This window comes from Dermochelys coriacea, chromosome 17 (assembly GCF_009764565.3).
Source record: "Dermochelys coriacea isolate rDerCor1 chromosome 17, rDerCor1.pri.v4, whole genome shotgun sequence".
In the NCBI taxonomy this organism is placed as follows: Eukaryota; Metazoa; Chordata; order Testudines; family Dermochelyidae; genus Dermochelys; species Dermochelys coriacea.
Genome location: NC_050084.1, coordinates 2,851,493 through 2,877,613, shown reverse-complemented (window position 1 = coordinate 2,877,613; position 26,121 = coordinate 2,851,493). Strand labels below are relative to the sequence as shown.

The window sequence follows — 26,121 nt, the reverse complement described above, 5'->3', positions numbered from 1 at the left end:
CTCAGCCTCTCCTCATAAGTCACGTGTTCCAGTCCCCTAATCATTTTTGATGCCCTCCGCTGGATGCCTTCCAATTTTTCCTCATCCTCCTTGTAGTGTGGGGCCCAAAACTGGACAGTACTCCAGATGAAGCCTCACCAATGTCGAATAGAGGGGAACGATCACGTCCCTCGATCTGCTGGCAATACCCCTACTTATATTGCCCAAAATGCCATTAGCCTTCTTGGCAACAAGGGCACACTGTTGACTCATAACCAGCTTCTCATCCACTGGAACCTCTAGGTCCTTTTCTGCAGAACTGTTGCTGAGCCATTCGGTCCCTAGTCTGTAGCACTGCATGGGATTCTTCCATCCTGAGTGCAGGACTCTGCACTTGTCTTTGTTGAACCTCATCAGATTTCTTCTGGCCCAATCCTCTAATTTGTCTAGGTCCCTCTGTATCCTATCCCTACCCTCCAGTGTATCTACTTCTCCACCCAGTTTAGTGTCATCTGCAAACTTGCTGAGGGTGCAATCCACGCCATCCTCCAGATCATTAATGAAGATATTGAACAAAACCAGCCCCAGGACCGATCTTTGGGGCACTCCGCTTGATACCAGCTGCCAACTAGACATGGAGCCATTGATTGCTACCCGTTGAGCCCAACGATCTAGCCAGCTTTCTATCCACTTTATAGTCCATTCATCCAGCCCATACTTCTTTAACTTGCTGGCAAGAATACTGCGGGAGACCGTACCAAAAGCTTTGCTAAAGCCAAGGAATAACACGTCCACTGTTTCCCCTCATCCACAGAGCCAGTTACCTCATCACAGAAGGCAATTAGATTAGTCAGGCATGACTTGCCCTTGGTGACTCCATGCTGACTGTTCCCGATCACTTTCCTCTGCTCTAAGTGCTTCAGAATTGATTCCTTGAGGACCTGCTTCATGATTTTTCCAGGGACTGAGGTGAGGCTGACTGGCCTGTAGTTCCCCGGATGCTCCTCCTTTCCTTTTTTAAAGATGGGCACTACATTAGCCTTTTTCCAGTCATCCGGGACATCCCCTGATCGTCATGAGTTTTCAAATATAATGAATGGCTAACGGCTCTGCAATCACATCTGCCAACTCCTTTAGCACCCTTGGATGCAGCGCATCTGGCCCCATGGACTTGTGCTCGTCCAGCTTTTCTAAATAATCCCGAACCACCTTCTTTCTCCATGGAGGGCTGGTCACGTCCTCCCCATGCTGTGCTGCCCAGTGCAGCAGTCTGGGAGCTGACTTTATTCATGAAGACAGAGGCAAAAAAAGCACTGAGTACATTAGCTTTTTCCACATCCTCTGTCACTAGGTTGCCTCCCTCATTCAGTAAAGGGGCCCACACTTTCCTTAACTTTCTTCTTGTTGCTAACATACCTGAAGAAACCCTTCTCGTTATTCTTAACATCTCTTGCTAGCTGCAACTCCAAGTGTGATTTGGCCTTCCTGATTTCACTCCTGCATGCCTGAGAAATATTTTTATACTCCTCCCTGGTCATCTGTCCAATCTTCCACTTCCTGTAAGCTTCTTTTTTTGTGTTCAATATCAGCAAGGATTTCACTGTTAAGCCAAGCTGGTCGCCTGCCATATTTACTATTCTTTCTACACATCAGGATGGTTTGTCCCTGTAACCTCAATAAGGATTCCTTAAAATACAGCCAGCTCTCCTGGACTCCTTTCCCCAGCATGTTATTCTCCCAGGGGATCCTGCCCACCAGTTCCCCAAGGGAGTCAAAGTCTGCTTTTCTGAAGTCCAGGGTCCTTATTCTGCTGCTCTCCTTTCTTCCCTGTGTCAGGATCTTAAACTCGACCATCTCATGGTCACTGTCTCCCAGGTTCCCATCCACTTTTGCTTCCCCTACTAATTCTTCCTGGTTTGTGAGCAGCAGGTCAAGAAGAGCTCTGCCCCTAGTTGGTTCCTCCAGCACTTGCACCAGGAAATTGTCCCCTACACTTTCCAAAAACTTCTTGAATTGTCTATGCACCACTGTATTGCTCTCCCAGCAGATATCAGGATGATTGAACTCTCTCATGAGAACCAAGGCCTGTGATCTAGTAACTTCCATTAGTTGCCGGAAGAAAACCTTGTCCACCTCATCCCCCTGGTCTGGAGGTCTATAGCAGATTCCCACCACATCATCATCCTTGTTGCTCATACTACTAAACTTAATCCAGAGACTCTCAGGTTTTTCTGCAGTTTCATACTGGAGCTCTGAGCAGTCATACTGCCCTTTGAGATACAATGCAACTCCCCCACCTTTTCTGCCCTACCTGTCCTTCCTGAACAGTTTATATCCATCCATGACAGTACTCCAGTCATGTGAGTTATCCCACCAAGTCTCTGTTATTCCAATCACATCATAATTCCTTGACTGTGCCAGGACTTCCAGTTCTCCCTGTTTGTTTCCCAAACTTCTTGCATTTGTGTATAGGCACTTGAGAACTCGCTGATCATCCGGCTTTCTCAGTATGAGGCAGGAGTCCTCCCCTCTTGCGCTCACCTGCTCGTGTTTCCTCCCGGTATCCCACTTCCCCAGTTACCTCAGGGCTTTGGTCTCCTTCCCCCAGTGAACCTAGTTTAAAGCCCTCCTCACTAGATTAGCCAACCTGCTTGCGAAGATGCTCTTCCCTCTCTTTGTTAGATGGAGCCCATCTCTGCCTAGCACTCCTCCTTCTTCAAACACCATCCCATGGTCAAAGAACCCAAAGCCTTCTCTCCGACACCACCTGCGTAGTCATTCGTTGATTTCCACGATTCGACGGTCTCTACTCAGGCCTTTTCCTTCCAAAGGGAGGATGGATGAGACCACCACTTGCGCCTCAAACTCCTTTATCCTTCTTCCCAGAGCCATGTAGTCTGCAGTGATCTGCTCAAGGTCATTCTCGGCAGTATCATTGGTGCTCACATGGAGAAGTGGGAAGGGGTAGCGATCTGAGGGCTTGATGAGTCTCGGCAGTTTCTCTGTCACATCGTGAATCCTAGCTCCTGGCAAGCAGCAGACATCTCGGTTTTCCCAGTCAGTGCGGCAGATAGATGACTCAGTCCCCCTGAGGAGGGAGTCCCCGACCACCACCACCTGCCTCTTTCTCTTGGGAGCGGTGGTCGTGAAACTCCCTTCCCTAAGACAGTGCATCTCATGCCTTCCAATTGGCGGAATCTCCTTCTGCTCCCTTCCCTCAGATGCATCATCTAGTCCCCTCTCAGCATTAGTACCTATGGAGAGAACATGAAAACGGTTGCTTACCTGTATCTTCATTGCTGGTATATCGATGCTCCCCTTTCTTCTTCCGGAAGTCACATGCTGCCAAATTTCTTCACTGTCCTTCTGTCCCTGCTCTGAATCTTCAGAATGTTGTGCCTGTAGAAGCATATCCTGACGTCTGTCTAGGAAATCTTCATCTGAAGCCAGGAGCCCCCCTCCCCAGGCCCTGGAGTTTTTAATATCACTGGGAGGGGAGGGGGGTTCAGAAAGAAAAGATTGAGACTAGACTAGACTGGATTAGATGATCATCATCCCTTCTGGCCTTAAAAATCTAAAGACTCAGCTAATAGTTTTGCTGGCAAAAAAGTGAAAGATGTCTACACTGAAACAGGATCTTCTGTCCTCTTAGATTCTGTTTTGAAGTCAGCTAATTTTCAGAAAGCAGATGGCTTCATGTAAGCAATAAAGTTAACATTGCCCTAATTTATGAATGTCAATTTTAGGAATATTCCTAAACCACCATTTTGTATCTCTCATCAGAAGTGTTTACAATGAGGCAGATCAAGACATCGGATTCACAACTTACACATTAACATTCTTACAGATCCTCAACTCTCGTGGCAGATCATGCACATATGTATCACCAATCCACACAGCTAACAAGACAGCTAGAAAGAAACCACAAATTTGGTTTTAGAAAGCTAATGCTTTCAGATAACCATAGCGATTAAATTATAATGAATAATTATAATTTAAAGAATACATGGTAGCCTCTTAAATCTCATTGATTTAGCTCTATGCAAGGTCAATGTCTGGCACACATGGCATGTTCTAAAATAAACCTTTTTCTTTATAAAGGGTGTTTTGGATCCTCATGTTTTTGAAAAAACTTCAGTATTAAGGATGAAAAGCAGTCAGATGGTAATTTTATTCTAATAAACCTCAAACTCCATTTTTAAAGGGGAACAGATTTCAGAGTAGCAGCCATGTTAGTCTATATTCGCAAAAAGAAAAGGAGTACTTGTGGCACCTTAGAGACTAACAAATTTATTAGAGCATAAGCTTTCGTGAGCTACAGCTCACTTCATCGGATGCATTTGGTGGAAAACTAATAAAGGGGAAAACGCTCTTAAATGCTGGAGTGATTGGCTGATGTTCATGTGCTTTTATTTCATTTATTTATAAATAACAGAGAGCATCTCTCTCCACCACCTGCAAGCTTTGAACTTTCCCAAAATCTCAAAGTAGTTCAATGACTTGCTTATATAGTTATAGAATTACATTCATAAGAGCTATGAAGCTTTTTCCTGAAACACATGACTTATCTATTAGGTAATATTTGCGCTGGCTTGGTAGCCTTCTGGATAACTATCATGTGATACACCTGGGAGTGCTGGAGAGGCAGCTCCTTTGAGTATGTCTAGACTGCAATTAGACACACATTGCTGGCCCACACCAGCTAACATGGGCTTATGGAGCTTGGGCTAATGGGATGTTTAATTGCGGTGTAGATGTTTGGACATGGACTACAGCCCTATCTCTGGGACCCTCTCACATTCCAAGGTCTTAGAGCTCAGGCTCCAGCCCAAGCCTGAACATCTACAACACAATTCAACAGCCCCTTAGCCTGGAGCCCTGAAAGCCCAACTTGGCTGGCATGGGCCAGCTGCGGGTTTTGAATTGCAGTGTAGACATACCGTTTGAGGAGGAGAAGTGCCTTGTGTCATTCTGACATAGCCCCTTCAGCTGATGGTGAAGCACCATTTATAGGCTCTTAAAGGAAGCCCACGCAGTCAATACACACAAACCCAGCTAAAGGAAGGCTACAGTGACAGATAAGGGTAAACAAGAAAATTTGGAGGATGGTCTGGTTTGAAATTCCCTAGAAAAATAAAATCAGCAAGAATAAAGGTGTTTAGAAACTGGAAACACTTTGAATTATCATGCATCTTTAGATAAACTATGCCAATCACAGTGCTCCAGACACCCACTCTCCCCTCATTTAAATCACTCTCCTGAAGGCCCCCGGACAAACTTACGAGTTTGTCAATTTACTATTCCAAATCCTCTTCTGTGTCCAGTCTTATCTTTCAGACTAAGTTCATGGAGCGGGGACCACTTATGTGTATTTTATACTGCACTAGGCACACCCGCAGCACTTAACAGTAAAATGATGGTAATAAAAAACTATGTATGCATTCTTGCTAAGTTTTAAAAAGCATAAGCTTTAACAGGAGTCCTAGAACACCTCGTCACTTCCTACCTCCTCCTTCATGCAAGCTGGCCCAAATTCATAAGATTTGCAATCTCAAAACTACAGTATCTTCACTTGTGCTATATGCCATCTGTGAACACCGGGAAAGTGAGAATCAATTTGGACTCCTGCCTAACACCTGAAATAAAGAGTCTAAGGAAATTCTGACTCAAGAGTCTAAATTCACTAAGCATAAATATGCTGTCTATAGCTTCAGGAGGAAAGAGTATAGATGCAGATGATTATATACACAAGGTCCTCTCCAAAATTGGCCTTTTTGGATGTTCAAAATTCTGCTTAGAGAGGCCATTTACAACACACGGAAGCCAAGATAATCGCTGTAGCCTCTCTCATCAGTTAGTTGTAGCATGAATAAGTATCCTTTATCTGAGTCAGCCTCTTTAAATTTGTCATTCAAATTGCACACAAACCACATAAACCTATGGTATTTAACTGCACTTGGGGAAAAAACTATCCAACAAAGCTACACAGCCTCTTGTAGTTAATGCCCAGCAGATAGACATTTTAACCTAGTTTTCTGAATCCCTTCTCACTGTCTGCCTGCCAGTTCAGTAGACAATGTTGTGTGGCCTTGTATTAGAAGCACACAGTAAGTTTGTGGCCAATCAAATTACATCACATCAGAAATTTATATGGGAAAATATTCCAAATTAAATGCATTTACTATAGCTGGTTTCTTTCAGTCTTTGCGGATTTCTTCATAACTATCTATGATGGGAAAAAATAACTCAATATAAGAAGCTGCTTTGGTTAAAAACTCTATCAAAGTTAGCACAACACCGTGACAAAGATAAATGGGCCGCATACTGTTATAGTAACTGAATGAGGTTATACTGCCTCCAAATTAAACCACAATTTAAAGAACTTTACTCAGCAGCAACTTTAAAAAAAATATACACCACCCTACTTCAGCAAGTCTCAAACTGTGGTCCAGAGAGCCTGCAATCACCTGGTGCTGTCTCATGGCTCCTTCTCCTTTCCATCTGCTTCTATGGGCAGCCTGAGTGGGAATAAGGGGTCAGATTAGGAATCTCGCTACCTAAGAGAAGGCAGAGGAACAGGGCTGCACGCTAATGGCATGTCTACACTTACCGATAGATCAGTACTGCTGCAATCGATGCTGCAGAGTGTCGATCGAGTGGGTCTGGTGAACTACACCGCCCCAAGAAGCATAAGGGAAGTCAACAGGAGACACTCTCCTGTTGACACAGCATAGTGTAGCCACCGTGGCAAATGGATCTAACTACGTCAACTTCAGTTACGTTATTCACCCAACTGAAGTTGCATAACTTAGATCAATTTACCGCAGTAGTGTAGACCAGCCCTTAGACTAAGCATATACAGAGAGAAAGGAGAAGAAAGCAGCGGAGAAACACATGCAAAAGAGCAAGGGGACAGAGGAAAGAAAATGAACAGGAGGTAATTTTTCCTAAAAGGAAAAAGCTTATATCGAAGAAAGTTAAAGCTACCTAAATACTGTACTTGCCTAATTTGACTTTTTCCACATAAACTACTGCTGTAGTTCCCACAAATATGTTTCATGATTGTCATTAGGATCAGGTCTGAGAGGGCAAAGGTCTGCAAGACAATCTCTCCAAGATCTGGCCACATGATGAAAAAGTTTCATACAGATTGGTCATTATTGCATGTGGCTATTTCAGACCAATCAACAATAGGTAATCAGGAACAGGTAATCTGGTCTGTGGGGACTCAAGAAAGTAATAATAATATTTAGCACTAACATAGTATTTTAGCTGTGTTTAAAGCATCGTACAAACATTAACTCATTTACCCTAAACACCCGTGAATTAGTCAAGTATTATTAGGCACTATGTATTATTTATTAATAACACCATTAAGAAGTCAGAGTAGATTCCTGTATTTCTTTCACTCACATTTTATTCCTCCCCCTCTTCTTTCTTCTGAATACTGAGCACATTCCTCTTCTATCTATCTGTTTTCCCTTCTATTGTTTCTGGGTTTCTTTGTTCCCACCACAACCAATTACAATTAGCACAAGGTCACTTTAGCTCCACAGAGATTTTTGGGCACTTGAGAGAATGTGTCCCTCAGCTAAGTTACACAAACTCTTCTTTTATTTCTAGTGTATATTATTGTGCAAGCTAGATGATAACAGTCACTCATTTTGAGACCTTGGAGAACTGAAATATCAAAATTAAATAATACATATGGCCTTATAAAACCCTCAAAGAGAAAAACCTATCAACGGTGTGCACTTTTATCTAACCAGAGCATACACACGCCCCTCTATGTGTCTCCCCTTGGGAAGGACAGATATTCAAAAGAAAATAAAGCAGCAGAGCCAAAAGTCAATGATGCAGTGACCCCAAATGATGATACAGATACATCACAGCAAGACGTATTACGTTTAACACATCTATGGAGTGCTTCATTTAGTTCTTCAATGAGTGCAATGTGTGTAATAAAATCTCTCTATATGAATTTTTGGAAGTCGGAGAAAGGATAGATAAAATGGCTTACACCCAACCACCAATGTCAGCAAACAGCATTAATTTAATCCACATAAATTGCAGATATGTGATATGAAGAAATCATTCACACACACACACACACACACACACACACACACACACACACTATACTGCCAGTTTAAATGAACACATTAGCTCCTTCTCTGCTGATTTAGGATACAACTCCTGATCAGGTTTCAGAGTGGTAGCCATGTTAGTCTATATCAGCAAAAAGAACGAGGAGTCCTTGTGGCACCTTAGAGACTAACAAATTTATTTGAGCATAAGCTTTCGTGGGCTAAATTACCTGGTCAATTACTGTAAAACTTCCCAGTGCTACATTTTCCAAAAATAAATGCTGAGCAAACATGGCTCTTTCCTCTTAGGACAGCACTTTCAAGGAGGTTTCTAAACTGTTAAATCTGGTCCATTCATCATTAAGGATGCTGCTTCTTTTTGACAGAAAACAGTACTCCGAGAAAGATAATGATTTATTTGCTCATCTTACCAAAAAATGTACTAACAGGAAAAGCAGGACAAACTTGTCTGTTTAACTGTAAGAACCTGAGAGAAGCAAATTTTCACAAGTGAAATGCACACATCTATCTACTAAGCTTGGAGCCTCTGCATAAGATGGGAATGCAAAAACAGAACAATATTTCACCTAATTTCTGGTCTTCCCCCCTTAACAACTATTGAGACCTTTAAATGATTATCTCTTACCTCAACCTATCCACAGCCCCAAACAACTCATTTACCTGTCCAGAGAGGTGGAAAACTGCCCTTGATCTGTCCATCAAGCAAGAATAATTTAGCACTAAATGGGATTTTTAAAAATTCTGTGGATTATTTAAATCTTTTATCTAAACCCACTAGGAATTTCTAGATAAGTCTGATTTCCTTTTAAAGCTCAGAATCAAAGAAGCTACAAAATAATGGAATTCCTTTAATTCACAATTGTGAAGGGTTCAGTTGGAGGGCAGAGAACCAGACAAATTCCCCTAATGTCTTTGGAAACCTGCTGCTCTTGAGCCAGCCAGAACAGCAGTCAGAAGGCTAAACGGAGCTGAGGGTGGTATGCATCCAGCACTCTGTGCTGTTAAAGTCATCAGTGAAGACTGAGCAGCAGCACTATGGGATGGTAGTGCAAAAACCAACTGAGCTATGCAAACCAGCACTCACTGCCAAACTAGCATTTGTACCAGCAGACACTGGTCAGCCCTACTCAGGGTAAGTGCAATCCATATGATGGCACAATCACTTGTGCACCGCTGGTAGCAATTTTCCATACTTCAGACATGCTGGGAGTCCACACAATGGTTGGGATGTCAAAATTCTCTAGGAATCTAAGCCAGCTGTGGGTAAGGGGCTCTGTTCACCTAAACTATTGTATATAAATATCTCTGAACTTTCCTCCCCTTTACAATTCATCTACGTATAACCAAGCAATCAATTCTCCATTTTGCACTTGCATAATCTTTCCAGAAAAGATAAATATATTACACTACTAAATGTAGCAGATTAATATGCTGCATGAAGGCCTTTGAGTGCTTTGGATTTTGAAAAAAAAAAAAAAAACAAAGAAAAAGCTGAATCCACAGAAGAGACTTTAGAAATTCTAGTGAGTGAACATGCCTGGCAATTCCTTCAAGTGCCTGATTAGCGTTTTGCTAAATCAAGCTTCAATAGTTAATGCCAACTTGGGGATGGTTTTTTTTCTCCACTTTATTGAATGTTTTAAGCAGCTGCCTTTAACATTTACTTCTGTTCAGTCTCAAAGCAAAGGAAACAATTGGTTTTCCCCACAGAAAACTGTAAAAATGTTTAGCCCTACAGTATGAAATCAGTAGTATGTCAAATTGCTGTCCCTATGAGTGCCCAAGCTCCTGTCCCAGAGTGCCACAATGAACAACAACTTCTCTTGAGAATGATCACAGTGTGAGTTATTTTCACACTGTGAAGAAAGAGTAAAAAGGTAAATTTAGAAACAAAGCAGGAGTTACCCTAGAAGGGATTCCGTGTCCCTCCACAAAATCCTCAGAGAGTCACACTCACAGCACCCCTGAAGTGCAGAAAAATTATTGCATTTCTTGCTGGTTCTCTTCCAGTTTCTACCATCAATCAGATGCCACTGTAGACCGTAAGATCTAATACTTGCTGACATGATTTCTGAGGAGTGTTTTCAGAGCAAAGAGAACATTGCCAGGAGTAACTGTTGTCTCCTTTTAGCCCCTTCTCATACATAAGAAGAAGGGGTGAAGGATGAACCTGGACTCTGCTGGGTGAACTATAGTCCATGGATCTGATAATGGCATATGACAGAGTCTGGATAGGGAGAAGCACACAGCACTCCTTTAAAAACATTGTTAGATAGCATCATAGGAACCACCAGCTCTCCTGATCGTGCCTTGTAGAAGAAGGTAGTTAAATGCAGTGGATAACCAAGTCAATTCTTACTACAACCAGCCATTACCAGGACTTAAAATAAACATGCAGTAGGCTGAAGTATTTAATATATCGATGACAGGATCAACACAGTGCTTCATATTGGCAAATATTCCACAAGGCTTACTACAGGACCAATGTTTTCTCAGTAACTAATGCAAATCATCCACTAAGTTTATGTCTCCATCCCTTTTTCTTGGAGCTCTGCCACAGCCTTCTCAATTTAAATTTTCTTTTTTAAATATTTAAGTTCTGTTACTGTCACCTTCATAGCTGATTCAGACACTTCAGCTCTCTCTACCAAATGGCCTGGCATCACAGCCTCTCTGCAGTGTACACCCTCAGCAAGCAGGTCCTGAGCATCTCAAAATTCAAAGAGTTTTGTCAGAAACACATTTGGTATAATTTGCTAGCTCCTTCTGGTTTCTATGGACCATTCACCAGCTTCCACAGCTTCTTGGAAGTAATATCACACTAATTACTTTCTCTTATGACAAATATAAATACTTTAATATTTTCTATGCCAATATCTATTTTTGAGCTACGGATTCTCACTTGAAAAGTTCTGAATATCTTGCAAGCTCTTGATTTCTTGCCAGTTTTCTTATGCTCTGACACCACATTTCTGCACATACCTCAGAGTTATCTCTAGTTTGCAGAGTGCCCTTCCATGTTCTGCTATGACATTGTTTCCTCTGGGTTTCCAACACATTTCAAATAACTTCTCAATCTATGTAATTTTTTATACATTTTTTGTTTTTAACATTTTAATTAAAAAAAAAATCTTACATTTTGCAATCAGTCCCTGGAAGATGTTTTCTCTAGTTCTGAAGATGTTTTTCTTTTGCCTAGAAGGCTGGAGGGTTTGTTGGAAAATGTTTTGAAGAGCTATTTTATTTAATGCAGCTACAATATTAATTTATATGAAGGTAATAAGAAGAAACTGACTTGTGGTGGATGAATGACAGGAACTCCCCAGTTCCAAATAGTTTCAACTAATTGTAGGACTAAGGATCAGTTTTAGTTTTAATGTCTAGGCCAGCATATTTAGTGGTAGCTGTTGAAACTCTTCCCATATACGCAGTAGCAATTTCTTCCACACTTAAAAAAACTGCTCTGAAAAAGTAAGCAGAAATCATTACATAGGTGCTGAAGCATTTATTTCCATTTGAACTGGAATTTTAAGTGTCGACTGTTGCATTGCGTTTAACTACTCTGAACAACTACAAGTAAATCTCACACGGGAGAGGGGGATGAAAATAAAAATCTCAGACAGTTCTAAGACAACCTGCATTTTTTAAGTGACTATATAAAGAAAAGTTATACTTCATGTGAATCCCTAAAAGCTATTTTATCTTTGTCAAGGTTCCTTCCCCACTCTGAACTTTAGGGTACAGATGTGGGGACCTGCATGAAAAACCCCCTAAGCTTATTTTTACCAGCTTAGGTTAAAACTTCCCCAAGGTACAAACTATTTTACCTTTTGCCCTTGGACTTTATTGCTGCCACCACCAGGTATCTAACAAATATATAACAGGGAAAGAGCCAGCTTGAAAACGTCTTTCCCCCAAAAATCCTCCCCAAACCCTACAGCCCCTTTCCTGGGGAAGGCTTGATAAAAATCCTCACCAATTTGCATAGGTGAACACAGACCCAAACCTTTGGATCTTAAGAACAATGAAAAAGCAATCAGGTTCTTAAAAGAAGAATTTTAATTGAAGAAAAAAAGTAAAAGAATCACCTCTGTAAAATCAGGATGGTAAATACCTTACAGGGTAATCAGATTCAAAACATAGAGAATCCCTCTAGACAAAACCTTAAGTTACAAAAAGACACAAAAACGGGAATACACATTCCATTCAGCACAGCTTATTTTATCAGCCATTTAAACAAAACAGATTTCAGAGTAGCAGCCGTGTTAGTCTGTATTCACAAAAAGAAAAGGAGGACTTGTGGCACCTTAGAGACTAAGGAATTTATTTGAGCATAAGCTTGCGTGAGCTACGGCTCACTTCATCGGATGCATTCAGTGGAAAATACAGTGGGGAGGTTTATATACATAGAGAACGTGAAACAATGGGTGTTACCATACACACTGTAACCAGAAAGAAAAGGAGTACGTGTGGCACTTTAAAGACTAAAATTTATTTGAGCATAAGCTTTCGTGGGCTACACACTTCATCGGATGAGTCTCTAAGGTGCCACAAGTACTCCTTTTCTTTTTGCGAATACAGACTAACACGGCTGCTACTCTGAAACTGTAACCAGAGTGATCACTTAAGGTGAGCTATTACCAGCAGGACAGCGGGGGGAGGGGAGGGGACCTTTTGTAGTGATAATCAAGGTGGGCCATTTCCAGCATTTGTTGAAGAATAGCCACTCTCAGGTCTGTAATCGAGTGACCGGAGAGATTGAAGTGTTCTCCAACTGGTTTTTGAATGTTATAATTCTTGACGTCTGATTTGTGTCCATTTATTCTTTTACGTAGAGACTGTCCAGTTTGACCAATGTACATGGCAGAGGGGCATTGCTGGCACATGATGGAGAACACTTCAGTCTCTCTAGTCACTCGATTACAGACCTAAAAGTGGCAATACTTCAACAAAAAAACTTCAATAACAGACTCTGGTTACAGTGTGTATGGTAACACCCATTGTTTCATGTTCTCAATGTATATAAATCTCCCCACTGTATTTTCCATTGAATGCATCTGATGAAGTGAGCTGTAGCTCACGAAAGCTTATGCTCAAATAAATTTGTTAGTCTCTAAGGTGCCACAAGTACTCCTTTCCTTTTTGCGAATACAGACTAACATGGCTGCTACTCTGAAGCCTGACAATGATTCAGCTCAGCATTTTACATTGGCTGACTGATTATAATGGCCTACAGTGAAACACAAAAGTCAGGCAAGAAAGTTACCTGTACTTCATTAACCAAAAAGGGAAAAAGGCACCATGATCTGAAAGATTAATGGCTACCAGGGAAAATTCTATCAAGTACAGAAGTTTACCAAATTCATTTTTAGTCTAAGTATATTTGGAGAACAGATAAATAGCAGCATTTTTATTAACCAGATTTAAGACAGAAACAACTCTATTAATTTTAAACCTCACATTATCTGTTACAGTAAGAGATAACTAGATATTTTGTTGAATTGTGGAGTGTCAACTGGGCATATTTTGAGAGAGAGACAGAGAGAGAAATAATAATAGTACAGCTGTTTCTCCAAATGATCTAATAAATAAGCTTGAAGAACCCTGGAATATTTTATACATTGTAGACACACATAGGCACAGGAATACTCTGACCTGCCTTCTGAAAAGGATCATCCTTACTGTGAAATCAGACTGCTATTAAAGAATAAAAGTCATGAGCCAACATAAGTTAATCACCACAATGAAACTTTGTCCCAGGAAAGATCAAAGTAACCAATACCTCTGTAAGGTGCTTGACCTGATTATTTCCAAAAACTTTCATCAGATGAAACATACAAGATATTTAATGGCTGCCTTTCATTGCACTGTTTTAGGGCCATTTGAAGATCTGTTGATAATTTCCTCTCTATGCAATTATCAAAAGTGTGTTTTAGAGGAACTGCAAGAGGAAATTTGCATTTTTTTCAGAAAATGCCAAATTTATAACATTACTTAACGCTTACTTTTCAATCCTTAGGATATGGGAACAAACAAGTTTATTCAGACTAATAGGCACTCCTTGTTCAGTGCATTCAATTTCAATTAGGGTTCACTCCAAGACATTAAACCCATTGCATTGTTTCTGCAGAATTTAATAACATTCTTGATTATAAAGGTTAACAACAGGTGCAACTTAAATGAAAAAGTCATTAGCTTGTGCTTTAGACCGGTGGATTTCTGAATGCCACCAGGGATACCAAGGGAAATTGTGGGCTGCCCATACTTTATCACCCATCTAAAAACTGTATTTTTAATTTCCTGTAAAAGCTTTTTACGTAGTCTTGGCTACAACACAAAATTATCTTTAGGAACAGATATCAGCCTACAGCCGAAAACTTTCCCTATAAAATACTGCCCCCTTGTGTCAGCCTATAGTTTACCATAGTTGGGGTGTGGAAAAATAATAAGTCATAGAAGTCTGTGTTTCTTTGAAATTCAAGCCTTTTCTACACAAATATAGACTCAGAGTTTAAGGTCAGAAGGGATCATCATGGTCTTCTGACCTCCTACACATTGCAGGCCCCAGAACCTCACCCATTCCTGAAATAGACCCTTAACCTCCAGCTGAGTTACTGAAGACCTCAAATCACAGTTTAAAGAAAGGTTTCAGAGTAGCAGCCATGTTAGTCTGTATTCGCAAAAAGAAAAGGAGTACTTGTGACACCTTACAGACTAACAAATTTATTAGAGCATAAGCTTTCGTGAGCTTGAGCTGTAGCTCTAAGGTGCCACAAGTACTCCTTTTCTTTTTAGTTTAAAGAAAGACTTCAAGTTACAGAGAATTCACCATTTACACTATTTTAAACCTGAAAGTGACCCGTGCCCTATGCTGCAAAGGAAGGCGAAAACCCCCCAGGGTGTCTGCCAATCTGACCCAGGGGAAAATTCCTTCCCGACCCCAAATGTGGCAATCAGTTAGTTAGAGCCTGAACATGAGAGCATATGACTGCATCTGAAAGTAAGGAAATGCCTAAAGATTTGTGACACCGTTCTGCGGGATTTTGATCCTTTTCACCCAAATGTTCTTGTGCATCTTCCATTTTTAATGAATGGCAGCACAGCATCGTTTTGTACAGAAAAATGTCCAACGTAAATGAGGGATAAATTCCAGTGTGCATGCTGACTGGTTAGATCTCATTTGAATGAGAAAGACCGATTAAACGTGCTTGTTTCAAAATCCCCATACACACAGTTGAAATCATTGAGTTCCTAGAGCTTTGAGACAATGTAACTTGGTATTTGAGGCAAACTTTCAAAACCACAATTCCCTCTGGATGGAGAGTAACAGAGATCATCTACTACATAAACAGATGAAGTCCAGTTAGAATGAGAAAAACAGGACTAAGGAGAAGTCTTTGGACTGCCTTTTTAGTTTTGGTTAAAAAAATAGATATCCATTTTAGATGTATTTAAGGGCGTTAGTAATTCTGGTATGTGGATTTAGGCTTTTCTACACACTTAGCATAGACAAGTGAAAAGCAGATTCTCATTCTATGTCTAACAGTGACAGGCACAAAAGAAGATAGATTTAGTGACATAAGAAGAGCAAAGGCAAACAGAATAAAGAACAAAAGCTGAATCGTTACAGTGTGTATGGTAACACCCACTGTTTCATGTTCTCTGTGTATATAAAATCTCCCCACTGTATTTTCCATTGCATGCATCTGGTGAAGTGAGCTGTAGCTCACAAAGGCTTATGCTCAAATAAATGTGTTAGTCTCTAAGGTGCCACAAGTCCTGCTTTTCTAAAAGCTTAATAGTTATTTTGCACATACAGTGGTTCCGTTGAAGATATTCCACAAGGAATAGACAGTATTGAGAAAAACAGGTACAGCAGGACACTGCTTCTTCCAATTGGGAGACAGCCCTTGTACGTGTCAGCTTCTAGGTGGAGAAACTACCACTGAATCAACTATAAAGACGGCTGCACATTCACCCTATCAGAAAGGCAGATGCTGGTATTGCTAATACAGAAAGACTGTTTTAAAAAAATATATTAAATAAAAATCACAGAGTAAGAGGAGGCACACAGCCAACAACAAAAACTTACAGAATTGGCTTGCAAAATATCCACAAACACTTTCAGCAGCATAATTTGCTATTGCTAGTGGCAAAGACATGTTTATTCGTGACTTCAGTGTCTCAATCTAGTTCCCTGTGTTCTTGCCTATGTAATGTACATTAAAGAGTTTCCTTTGTTCATTAGATCCTGGCCACTAATATATTTCAATCTGGTTTGTGTAAATCTTGTTTGTTTAAAAATCTTCTATCCACCACTTCATCAGCAAAAACACAGTAAGACTATAAACCCATCTTTATTTTTGAGAAATCTAAGCAGAAATTGTCCAGCTTACAATATTCATTAAACTGAAATAAGAAGGAAGCACAAACAACAAAAAATAACCATTAAACCATTAAAGCATTTCAGTTAAAATATGATTGCAATTACACAGTGAAAGATTCTTCCAATTACAACACAACTGAGCTGGATATATAGCTGCAAAACTGAACTCATCGCCAAGGAACGGAAGTGTTCAGAACACACAATAATTCATTTGCTGCCCTGAGAGAATTTTCCATTTGGCCTTTAAATTAATAGTTTCAGCCACAAAACATCTAAACTCACAAGGAAACTGCCATACTGGTACAGGCTACTTAGCGAACTACCCTGTGTCCATTAGCGCCATATGCTGAATGCTGCAGAGGAAAGTATTAAACCTGGGTAGTGTCCTAGCACCTTGTAGAATATTATGGAGGAGATTTTCTCCCTGACCCTAGCTGTGAGTGGTTTTTATGTTCTGAAGCATGAGGACGAATAGCTCCTGTAATCTTTGTCCGAGGCACTATAACTGTAGATGCTGTTCTTATTCTTTTACCATAAGAAAAAGAATGGTTCATCCAGATATTTTTAAGAAAACCTACTTTCGAAGGTGCTCATGTTCTTTCAGGAACAGCTCTGTTCTTCTGTTGTTCACTCCGGACCCACTTTTATATGACCTAAGAGTTTAAAAAAAAAAAAAAAGTGAAAAAACACTTTTGCCAGAAATACTTTTCACAAGGCAGCTTTTATTGATCTGCTTGTATCAGGACTATCGATTGATCACAGTTAACTCGCGCGATTAAATCAAAAAATTAATTTTTTTAATTGCCATTTAATCTCACTGTTAAACAATAGAATACCAATTGAAATTAATGAAATATTTTGAATGTTTTTCTACATTTTCAAATATATTGATTTAAATTACAAACACAGAATATAAAGTGTACAGTGCTCATTTTATATTTTTTTATTACAAATATTTGCACTGTAAAAATAAACAAAAGAAAGTATTTTTCAATTCACCTCATACAAGTATCGTAATGCAATCTCTTTGTCGTAAAAATGCAATTTACAAATGTAGATTTTTTGTTATATAACTGCACTCAAAAACAAAACAATGTAAAACTTTAGAGCCTACAAGTCCACTCAGTCCTACTTGTTGTTCAGCCAATCGCTAAGAAAAACAAGTTTGTTTACATTTACAGGAGATAATGCTGCCCACTTCTTAATTACAATATCACCAGAAAGCGAGAACAGGCTTTTGCATGGCACTTTTGTAGCCGGCACTGCAAGGTATTTACGTGCCAAATATGCTAAACATTCCTATGCTCCTTCGTGCTTCGGACACCATTCCAGAAGACATGATTCCATGCTGACGACACTCGTTAAAAAAATAATGCATTAATAACATTTGTGACTGAACTCCTTGGGGGAGAACTGTAGGTCTCCAGCTCTGTTTTACCTGCATTCTGCCATACATTTCATGTTATAGTAGTCTCAAATGATGACTTAGCACGTGTTCTTAAAACGAACAACTTTTTGCTGCCGATTTGACAAAACTCAAAGAAGGTACCAATCTGAGATTTCTAAAGATCGTTACAGCACTCAACCCAAGATTTAAGAATCTGAAGCGCCTTCCAAAATCTGAGAGGGACAAGGCGTGGCGCATGCTTTCAGGAGACTTAAAAGAGCAACACTCAGATGCGGAAACTACAAAACTCGAACCACCAGAAAAGAAAATCAACCTTCTGCTGGTGGCATTTGACTCAGATGATGAAAATGAACATGTGTCGGTCCGCTCTGCTTTGGATTGTGATTGAGCAGTACCTGTCATCAGCATGGATACATGTCCTCTGGAATGGTGGATGAAGTATGAAGGGACATGTGAATCTTTAGCACATCTGGCGTGTAAATATCTTGCGACGCTGGCTGCAGCAGTGCCATGCAAATGCCTGTTCTTTCAGGTGACATTGTGAACAAGAAGCAGGCAGCATTATCTTCTGCAAATGTAACCAAACTTGTTTGTCTGAGCGATTGGCTGAACAAGAAATAGGACTGAGTAGACTTGTAGGCTCTTAAGTTTTACATTGTTTTATTTTTGAATGCAGTTGTTTTTGGTACATAATTCTACATTTGTAAGTAACTTTCATGATAAAGAGACTGCACTACAGTATTTGTATTAGATGAATTGAAAAATACTTTTTCTTTTATTTTCACAGTGCAAATATTTGTAATCAAAATAAATATAAAATGAGCACTGTACACTTTGTATTCTGTGCTGTAATTGAAATAATTATATTTGAAAATGTAGAAAACATCCAAAAATATTTAAGTAAATGGTATTCTAGTATTGTTGCGCAATTAATCATCATTAATTTTTTTAATTGCATGACAGACCTAGCTTGTATGTTAAATTCAGTTATTTCTAAATCACCAAATGGAAAAGTCTCAGTCATTAAAATACCTTTTTTTAAACTGATAGACTAAACCATAGAAAATGGATTTAAGTGTTTTACCCTCCCTATATATATTATATATATATATATATATATATATATATATATATATATATATATATATATTATTTATTTATTATATATACACACACACACCCCACCTCTCTCTCTCTATACACATACACACACAATTTTCCAAATGCAAAATGTAACCCAACCCTAACTAGAGAGAGGCTATAATAAATCAGTACATACAGCTTTCTCCCAGTTTCACCTGGGCTCAAAATAACCTCTCTCAGAAAAGAGTTTGCTATTTTCCCATTCAGAAGCATGTTCTAATTTCTCTTTTCCTGAGGGAAACATTCTGAAATGTACACTGGATAGATAAAGGAAAGGCAGGTGCCCTCTGCTCGTGTTTCAGAGAGATTCACTAGGGAGTTGTAGAAGGAAAAGTAAACTTCCAATTCACATTCAGGCTTTATTATATTGCAAACACTTGAGGTTTGTTTTTTTAGAGATTCACTGAAACATTCTGGATCCCACCCTAAAATCAAGGATTTTTGCCACTAACTTCAATGGAAGTAGCACTAGGCCTGTATTTGAAGACAGTTCTGATTGTTTACTATTACAGTTTATTGCTACCAGGGAAGTTCACATGAAAACACAATCTTTGTTCCTAAAAGCAGTAAATGCTCCTGCTGCGATCCCCTCACATGAAGTTAAAATGGTTGTGAGGTCTGTGTTGTCACAAAGAAATCCAACTCAAGGTGAGGAATACAGAAAAGCAGAAGAGCGCCTACAAAACAGAAGAGCCTATATTTTCAAGCAAAGACCCCTAGAATTAAATCTAGGGAAGAGAGAGACACAAAAATAGGACAGTGAGGATAGGCAGAAGCATTTCTCAAAAGGTTTCTCAAAGATTAACTTTTGCCTCAAAGAGTCTTTCTGTGGTTTACATCCACAGCTGTTAAATATAATCTCAAACAAGCATGCTAAACAGCTCAATTCACAAATGCAATCTGCATCTTTTAAAAGCAAGTAATCATGATTACAAGCTGCTTGTATCAAAAGTGAATTTTGAGACAATCATATAGCCAGATCTGATTGAAACAACTCATTAATTCAACCTGAAACTTATGACAATTGCTCTAATCAGAATAATTTTTTTCTTCACTTTATATTGGAAGCTTTTGATCCTCCTTTAAATTATACTAATTCATTTGATTTAGGGAAGCACACATCCCACACTACTGGAAAGGAGAGCCAGGAGTATTTTTAGTGCTGGAACATTTGGCTAATAGATTTAGTTTCAATGTACAGCTTCATAATACGCCCGACAATGTACTTGAAATGAGCCATCTCTGAAAGAAGCACTTTAAAAAATCATGCAAAATGTCTCAGAAAACAAGGTAATGGTTCAAAGAAATATGCTTCTTCCAGTCAGGACAAGAGAAGTGTTCAAGTCTATTTGCTATTGTTTATACTCAGACTTACTCAATATCTTTCCGTACTGATCCCAAGAGATTTTCCCTTTCCCGTACTGCCATAAAGTTGGTTTTGGTTTTATGGAATTCATGCGTGTAATCCTATAATAAAAAAAGTATTTCAGCACCATTAGATCTCGACAATGGCAACACTCTGTCAACCAAGATCTGACTAACGGGTACTAAATAGACAGAGAACTAGCCAATAAAAAGGCTAGTAAAAATGGAAAATAGGCTTGAAAGTTTTATTACTTCTACGGCATTACAATACTTGCTTAATAATGATCTCAATGGTTACGGTTATACTGGAACTTTCAGTATAACCCCCTCCTCTTGTTTTCACATAAAATAAGAATGGTCAGACTGGTTCAGACCAATTGTCCATTTAGACCAGTGTCCTGTCTTCCAACAGTCGCCAATTCCACAATCTTCAGAGGGAATGAACAGAACAGAGCAATTATTTAGTGACTCATCCTGTCATCCAGTCCCAGCTGGTGGCAGTCAGAGGTTTAAGCACACACAGAGCATGGGGTTCTGCCCCTGACCTCCTTGGTGAGCAGACACTTATGAACCTATCATCCATGAACTTATCTTAATTCTTTCTGATCCCAATTGTACTTTTGGCCTTCACAACATTCCCTGGCAATGAGTTCTGCGGGTTGGCTGTGCACTGTGTGAAGTACTTCCTTAAATTTGCTTTAAATCTGCTGCTTATAAATTTCATTGCATGACCCCCTGGTTCTCGTGTTATGTGAAGGGGTAAATAACACTTCCCTATTCACTTTCTCCACATCAGTCAGGATTTTATAGTCTTCTATCATATCCCCTCTTAATCATCTTCTTTCTAAGATGAACAGCCCTAATCTTTTTAAATTCTCCTACTATGAAAGCTGTTCCAAACCCCTAATAATTTTTGCTGCCATTCTCTGTATTTTTTCCAATTCTAAGACATCAGAACCCCGTTTATTCGAGCCTCCATTACCAGGCTCTCCATATTAACCAAACAACCAGCAGGGACAAATTAGTATTGCTGTTGTTGCAACTTAAAATGATCACCTCTGCATTTTTAAACACGGGTTCTGTTTACTCGTAATGGTTTACATATCCTGTAAAGAAATGTTTTAATGCTTGAGTTTATCATTTCTGCATTTTAAAACCTGGTACTCTTCACTAGAAGTACCGGGTCATGTAAATAAACACTGTAAATAAGGAAGGGGGCTAGGTTTTAATGCTTTGTAATGATTATCATTTGTGCATTTTTTTAAAAATTGTACTGTTTGTGATGTTATATTTAAACAAGCTAAACAGAGATGGTGTCTTGTGTAACATTAAACAAACTTTGTAGATGGTCCCTATAATGTTCAGGGTTAAAGAGTAAAGAGTGTAAAAATGATCAATACAACTTGTTAAAAACTTGTGTTGGTTTTCCTGCTAATAAATGAACAAAACATTTTTTGCAAGAATTATCAGTTTGTATATATTCTGTTAAATAGATAAGTAAAAAATAGTACCTAAAATACATTCAGACATTAGTGCAGAGGTTCTTTAACTGTGGTCCGTGGGCTCCATTCAGGAGGTCCGCGGATAGTTCCCTCTAAGGTGTGTGCCTGGGTGGCCACACACGAGAGAATGAAGGGCCACCCACCTAATTAGTGGAGCCGCACAGGCATGGCGCCGGTAATTAGGTGCCTGAACCCTGGAGAATGCGCACATATAAGGAGAGGTGAGGTGGTGGCCTTGGGGGGGGAATAGGGGGTAGGTGGGAGGGGGCAGTGGGCTGAGAAGAGGGGGTAGGGGGAATTTGGGATGTGCTGGGCTGTGGCAGCCAGAGAAAGAGGCAACTTTCCTCAGCTTAAGGGCTGTGGCTGTTGGGGAGAGACCCCCCCTCCCCTTCGCAGCCCCAGATCGGGGGCTGCTGCAGTGAGGGAAAGACTCCCCCCCCTTCCCAGCCCCAGTTTGGAGGCTGCCACAGTGAGGGAAAGACTTCCCCCCCCCCCTTCCCAGCCCCAGTTTGGAGGCTGCCACAACAGGGGAGAGAGGGCACATCCATCGCACTAGAAAGGTAAGGCTACTGATATTAAAATATGAGTTGTGCGCTTTTATTTGTAGAACAAAAAAGTTAATTATTATGAAGTTTGTTTTTTTTAATATAGCACTTTTATCCAAAGCATTTTACAAATAGTTATCCAACAGTACAAACAACATTTGGAAAGATCACTAAGTGGTCCACCGAGACCCTCACTAATTTTCAAGTGGTCCGCGGAAAAAAAAAAGTTTGAGAACCACTGCATTTGTGTGCTTTTAAAATGGATAGTGTCTCTTAAATGATAGTCTCCCACACAGTATGTGAGTTTAGGCCATTTGATGAGTGGACATTAAAATCCTACTCTCAGAGCTTGGAAATTCACACATTTACCCTGCAGCTGGGAGGTGTAATTCCCATCTCAGGTAGATGTATATGTGCTAGCTCTGCTCAAGCCAGTGCACTAAAAATATTTGTAGCAGCATGCGTGGCGGCTAGGGCTAGTTGCTCAAGTATGTGCCCAGAAGTCAGATAGGATTGTGCCCAGGCTGCTGCCTGGGCCACCATTAGCACCACATTTTTAGAGTGCTAGCTTGAGCAGAACTAGCTCATGTCTGTCTACCCAAACAGGGAATTATACCTCCCAGCTGCTGTGCAGATGTACCCTAGGAGTCTTTAGACACACAGTCAGTTTGCTGAAGTTGATAATATTTAAATCTCTCGGTATGAAATGTATCAATAATTCAATTACAAGACTTCATAGATGATCACACTTTATTGCAGTACACAAAGTGCCTTTTGTTTTTGGGTTTGTTCTTGTAGTTTTAGGGCAATAGCATCAAATGGGATCTTAAATGAAGATCTGACAACTGGTTTTAATGCAAATTTCGTTATTCCACCCTCAGCAAAGGAAACACTGAGTACTACAGCGAAAAGATCCAAGCCGAAAGCCTTTCTAGAAAGGCAACATCAAATAGAAACTGGATGTCAGCTTTGTGCAGAAGCCTTGTACTCTCTGCGTGATGTATTTGTGAAGATAGTGAAGGAACACACACATTCAAATATTGAGAAATTGTGAAACATCTCTAATAATTTTAATAATACATCCAGACCATATAGTCACTAAATCAGGAAAACTGCATAGACCTCTTGGGACCTATAGCATATTCATCTTTTTGCTCATTAATTTCAGCTGCATGTAAAACCTTTGAATATGAGGTTTACTTTTATTTTTAATGCTTTCAATTGCTTATTTCAACAGCTTCCTTGGGACAGCTTTTTCTTCATCTGAGAGTCCCAATTGTAATTAAGTTTATGTAACTACTGGATGCTAACAAAAAAAATAAAATAGAATAAACCCAAGCATGAAAACTTTACATCACAGACCAAAAATAGCTTCCTTTTATCATTTTTGAAATATATAGAAAACCAAGGTAAATGTTATAAAGATGACCATTTTAAGATAGAATTATTTAATCATTTCTATCCACACTATGTGCAAAACCACAACAGTTGTGGGTAAGATTATTTCTTTTTGGTTATTAGGATCCTATTTTCTATATCCTTCCCTTGCAGCAGATGAGATAAAGATGTCTTTTCCATCAGACATTTTAACCTGCTATGCATTGGTCACAACTAAAAACTGATAGCATTTACTTTTCAGTGACAAAGCATCCCTCAAACTTCTCTCTGCCAATCAACATTGTAGGGTTTGTGGGTTTTTTTTTTTTTTTTTTTTGTTTTAAACATTTTTATGTTAACACACACACCTACAAGAGTATTTGGATTTTGTGTGAGGTTAGATCAGTAAGTACTATTCCCAAGTATTATTACAATGAAGACTCAGCATAAAAACAAGTAACAAATGTATTGCATGCGACTTACCTGCAATATGTCTCTGTGACGCTGTAACGTGTGCATCAGTGCTGCATTCAGGGATGGGACTCCCGCACTGTTGGCGTACTCTGCCATTTTGTCATTTATTCCAGTAAGCTACAGAAAACAACAAAAAAACAAAAACCAAAGGGACACTTTTCCGTAAAGGTGCTACAATGCTGGTTAATATGTTTTCAGTGAAGTATTTACCAACCAGTGTTACTAAAACTTGTTTTGTTTAATGGAGGTGTACTGCAATCTTGAGTCATCAAGTGCACATTCTACAGCCTATGCAGGAACGTTATATATCTATTAAAGTCTTCAAAGCCCTACTAGGTATTGAAATAAGAATACGAGAACTCATTTACCTTTCCCAGAAGTTGTTCAATCTCCACCGCCATGGTTTCAAACATTCTGTCTTGGCTCGACCCATTTAAGAGAGGAGTTGTGTCAGAACTAAGAGGAAAAGAGCAGCAGCAATTACTGAAAGGCACAACATCCTTTCGTGACAATTCGGACACAACGTGTCAATATCAGACATAAGTACAAGGCCAATTTAATTTTCTAAATAGGTTCCTTAAGTCAGAAATTAAATTTAGAAAAAAAGATACATTTTCTCCTGTATCAACTGCCTCGTTAGTCCAATACTTCAGTTAAAATACCATGAGATATATACCCCGCAAAGAGTCTAAGGCCATGTCTACACTTACAAGCTTACAGAGGTACAGGTGTCCTGACACAGCAGTGCCGCTGTAAGAGCGCTCGTGTAGCCGTATTATGCTAATGGGAGAGAGCTCTCCCATCGATGGAATAAAACCAGCTCAGCAAGCTGCGGTAACTATGACAGCAGGAGAGGCTCTGCGGCCAACGCAGCACTGTGCACACAAACTTTGCCAGCATAAGTGCTCATGTCACCTGGGGTGGGGGTTGAGTTATGCAAGTTTTGCCAACATAAGCACCAGTCTAGACACGGCCTTACTTCCCTCTAGAAGCTAATATCTGGTACTGAATCATACTGCACCTCACGTCAGAAATCATTACTTGCCGAACAATGATGTTTCTTTCCCACACTGTTCCATTTTAGCAGGAAAGTGGGTTTCAATATTAGTATGTTATAATTACATAAATGTACATTAACAATACAGTGCGAGAAACTCCTGCAGACACATTTTAAACAAGAACATGCCACAGAGAAAAATTGGGATAAACTGCATTTTCTACATAGTCCATCTCCCCTATGCTTGTCAAAGCACTTAAAAATTATACAGGGAAAAAAAATCATACACAAGTAAGGGGATAGGAGCGAACACAGAACAGACCAACACCTGTAAGGTAACAACTTACATCTTTTGAAGGCAATACTCTTTTCTCTGGTAACCTGCAATTATTGGAATAGGAAGAGGAAAGAAAACTAGTGTCTTTTCTACCATCCATCTTTCTCTCTGGAAGTGAGAAGTCAGTGGTATGTCCAGGTTTCTGGCAATCACTGCACAATATAACTCTGGCAACATGAGAGAGAGAGAGGGATGGAGCAGGCAGTGGTGGCAGCAGCAGCCCTGATTCAGGAAGGGAGTGGTGACTCCTGGCGCTGCTCTTGGGCTTCGTCTGGGAAACAGATTCTGGGTCACTCTGCTCATCCTAAGCAATGTTAGAAGAGACTCATTCAATTTGACAATACATTTAGACTCAATCCATTTTGGTGTTCTCTCTTTGAAAACACAGCAAGGAGAGAACTGTTGTGCTAGGAGAGGGGGAATGTGGCTTTCAAGAGGTAGGACTGCAATCTGCTAGTACTTCTTGGGAAAGGCAGATAAAACAAAGATAATCAGACCAA

At 39.8% G+C, this 26,121-nt stretch overlaps 1 protein-coding gene across 3 annotated transcripts in view; it reads right to left on the bottom strand.

Moving 5' to 3' along the window:
- Nucleotides 1–26,121, bottom strand: part of GOSR1 (golgi SNAP receptor complex member 1) — a 68,245-nt gene that overhangs the window by 38,549 nt on the left and 3,575 nt on the right. For all 3 annotated transcript variants that reach the window (XM_038375609.2, XM_038375610.2, XM_043499477.1), the window contains 4 exons: nt 24,656–24,743; nt 24,297–24,404; nt 20,400–20,491; nt 17,052–17,126 (listed from right to left, as the gene is read on the bottom strand). In XM_038375609.2, coding sequence (XP_038231537.1) covers nt 17,052–17,126; nt 20,400–20,491; nt 24,297–24,404; nt 24,656–24,743 — 363 coding nt within the window. The remainder of the gene's footprint in view (nt 1–17,051; nt 17,127–20,399; nt 20,492–24,296; nt 24,405–24,655; nt 24,744–26,121) is intronic.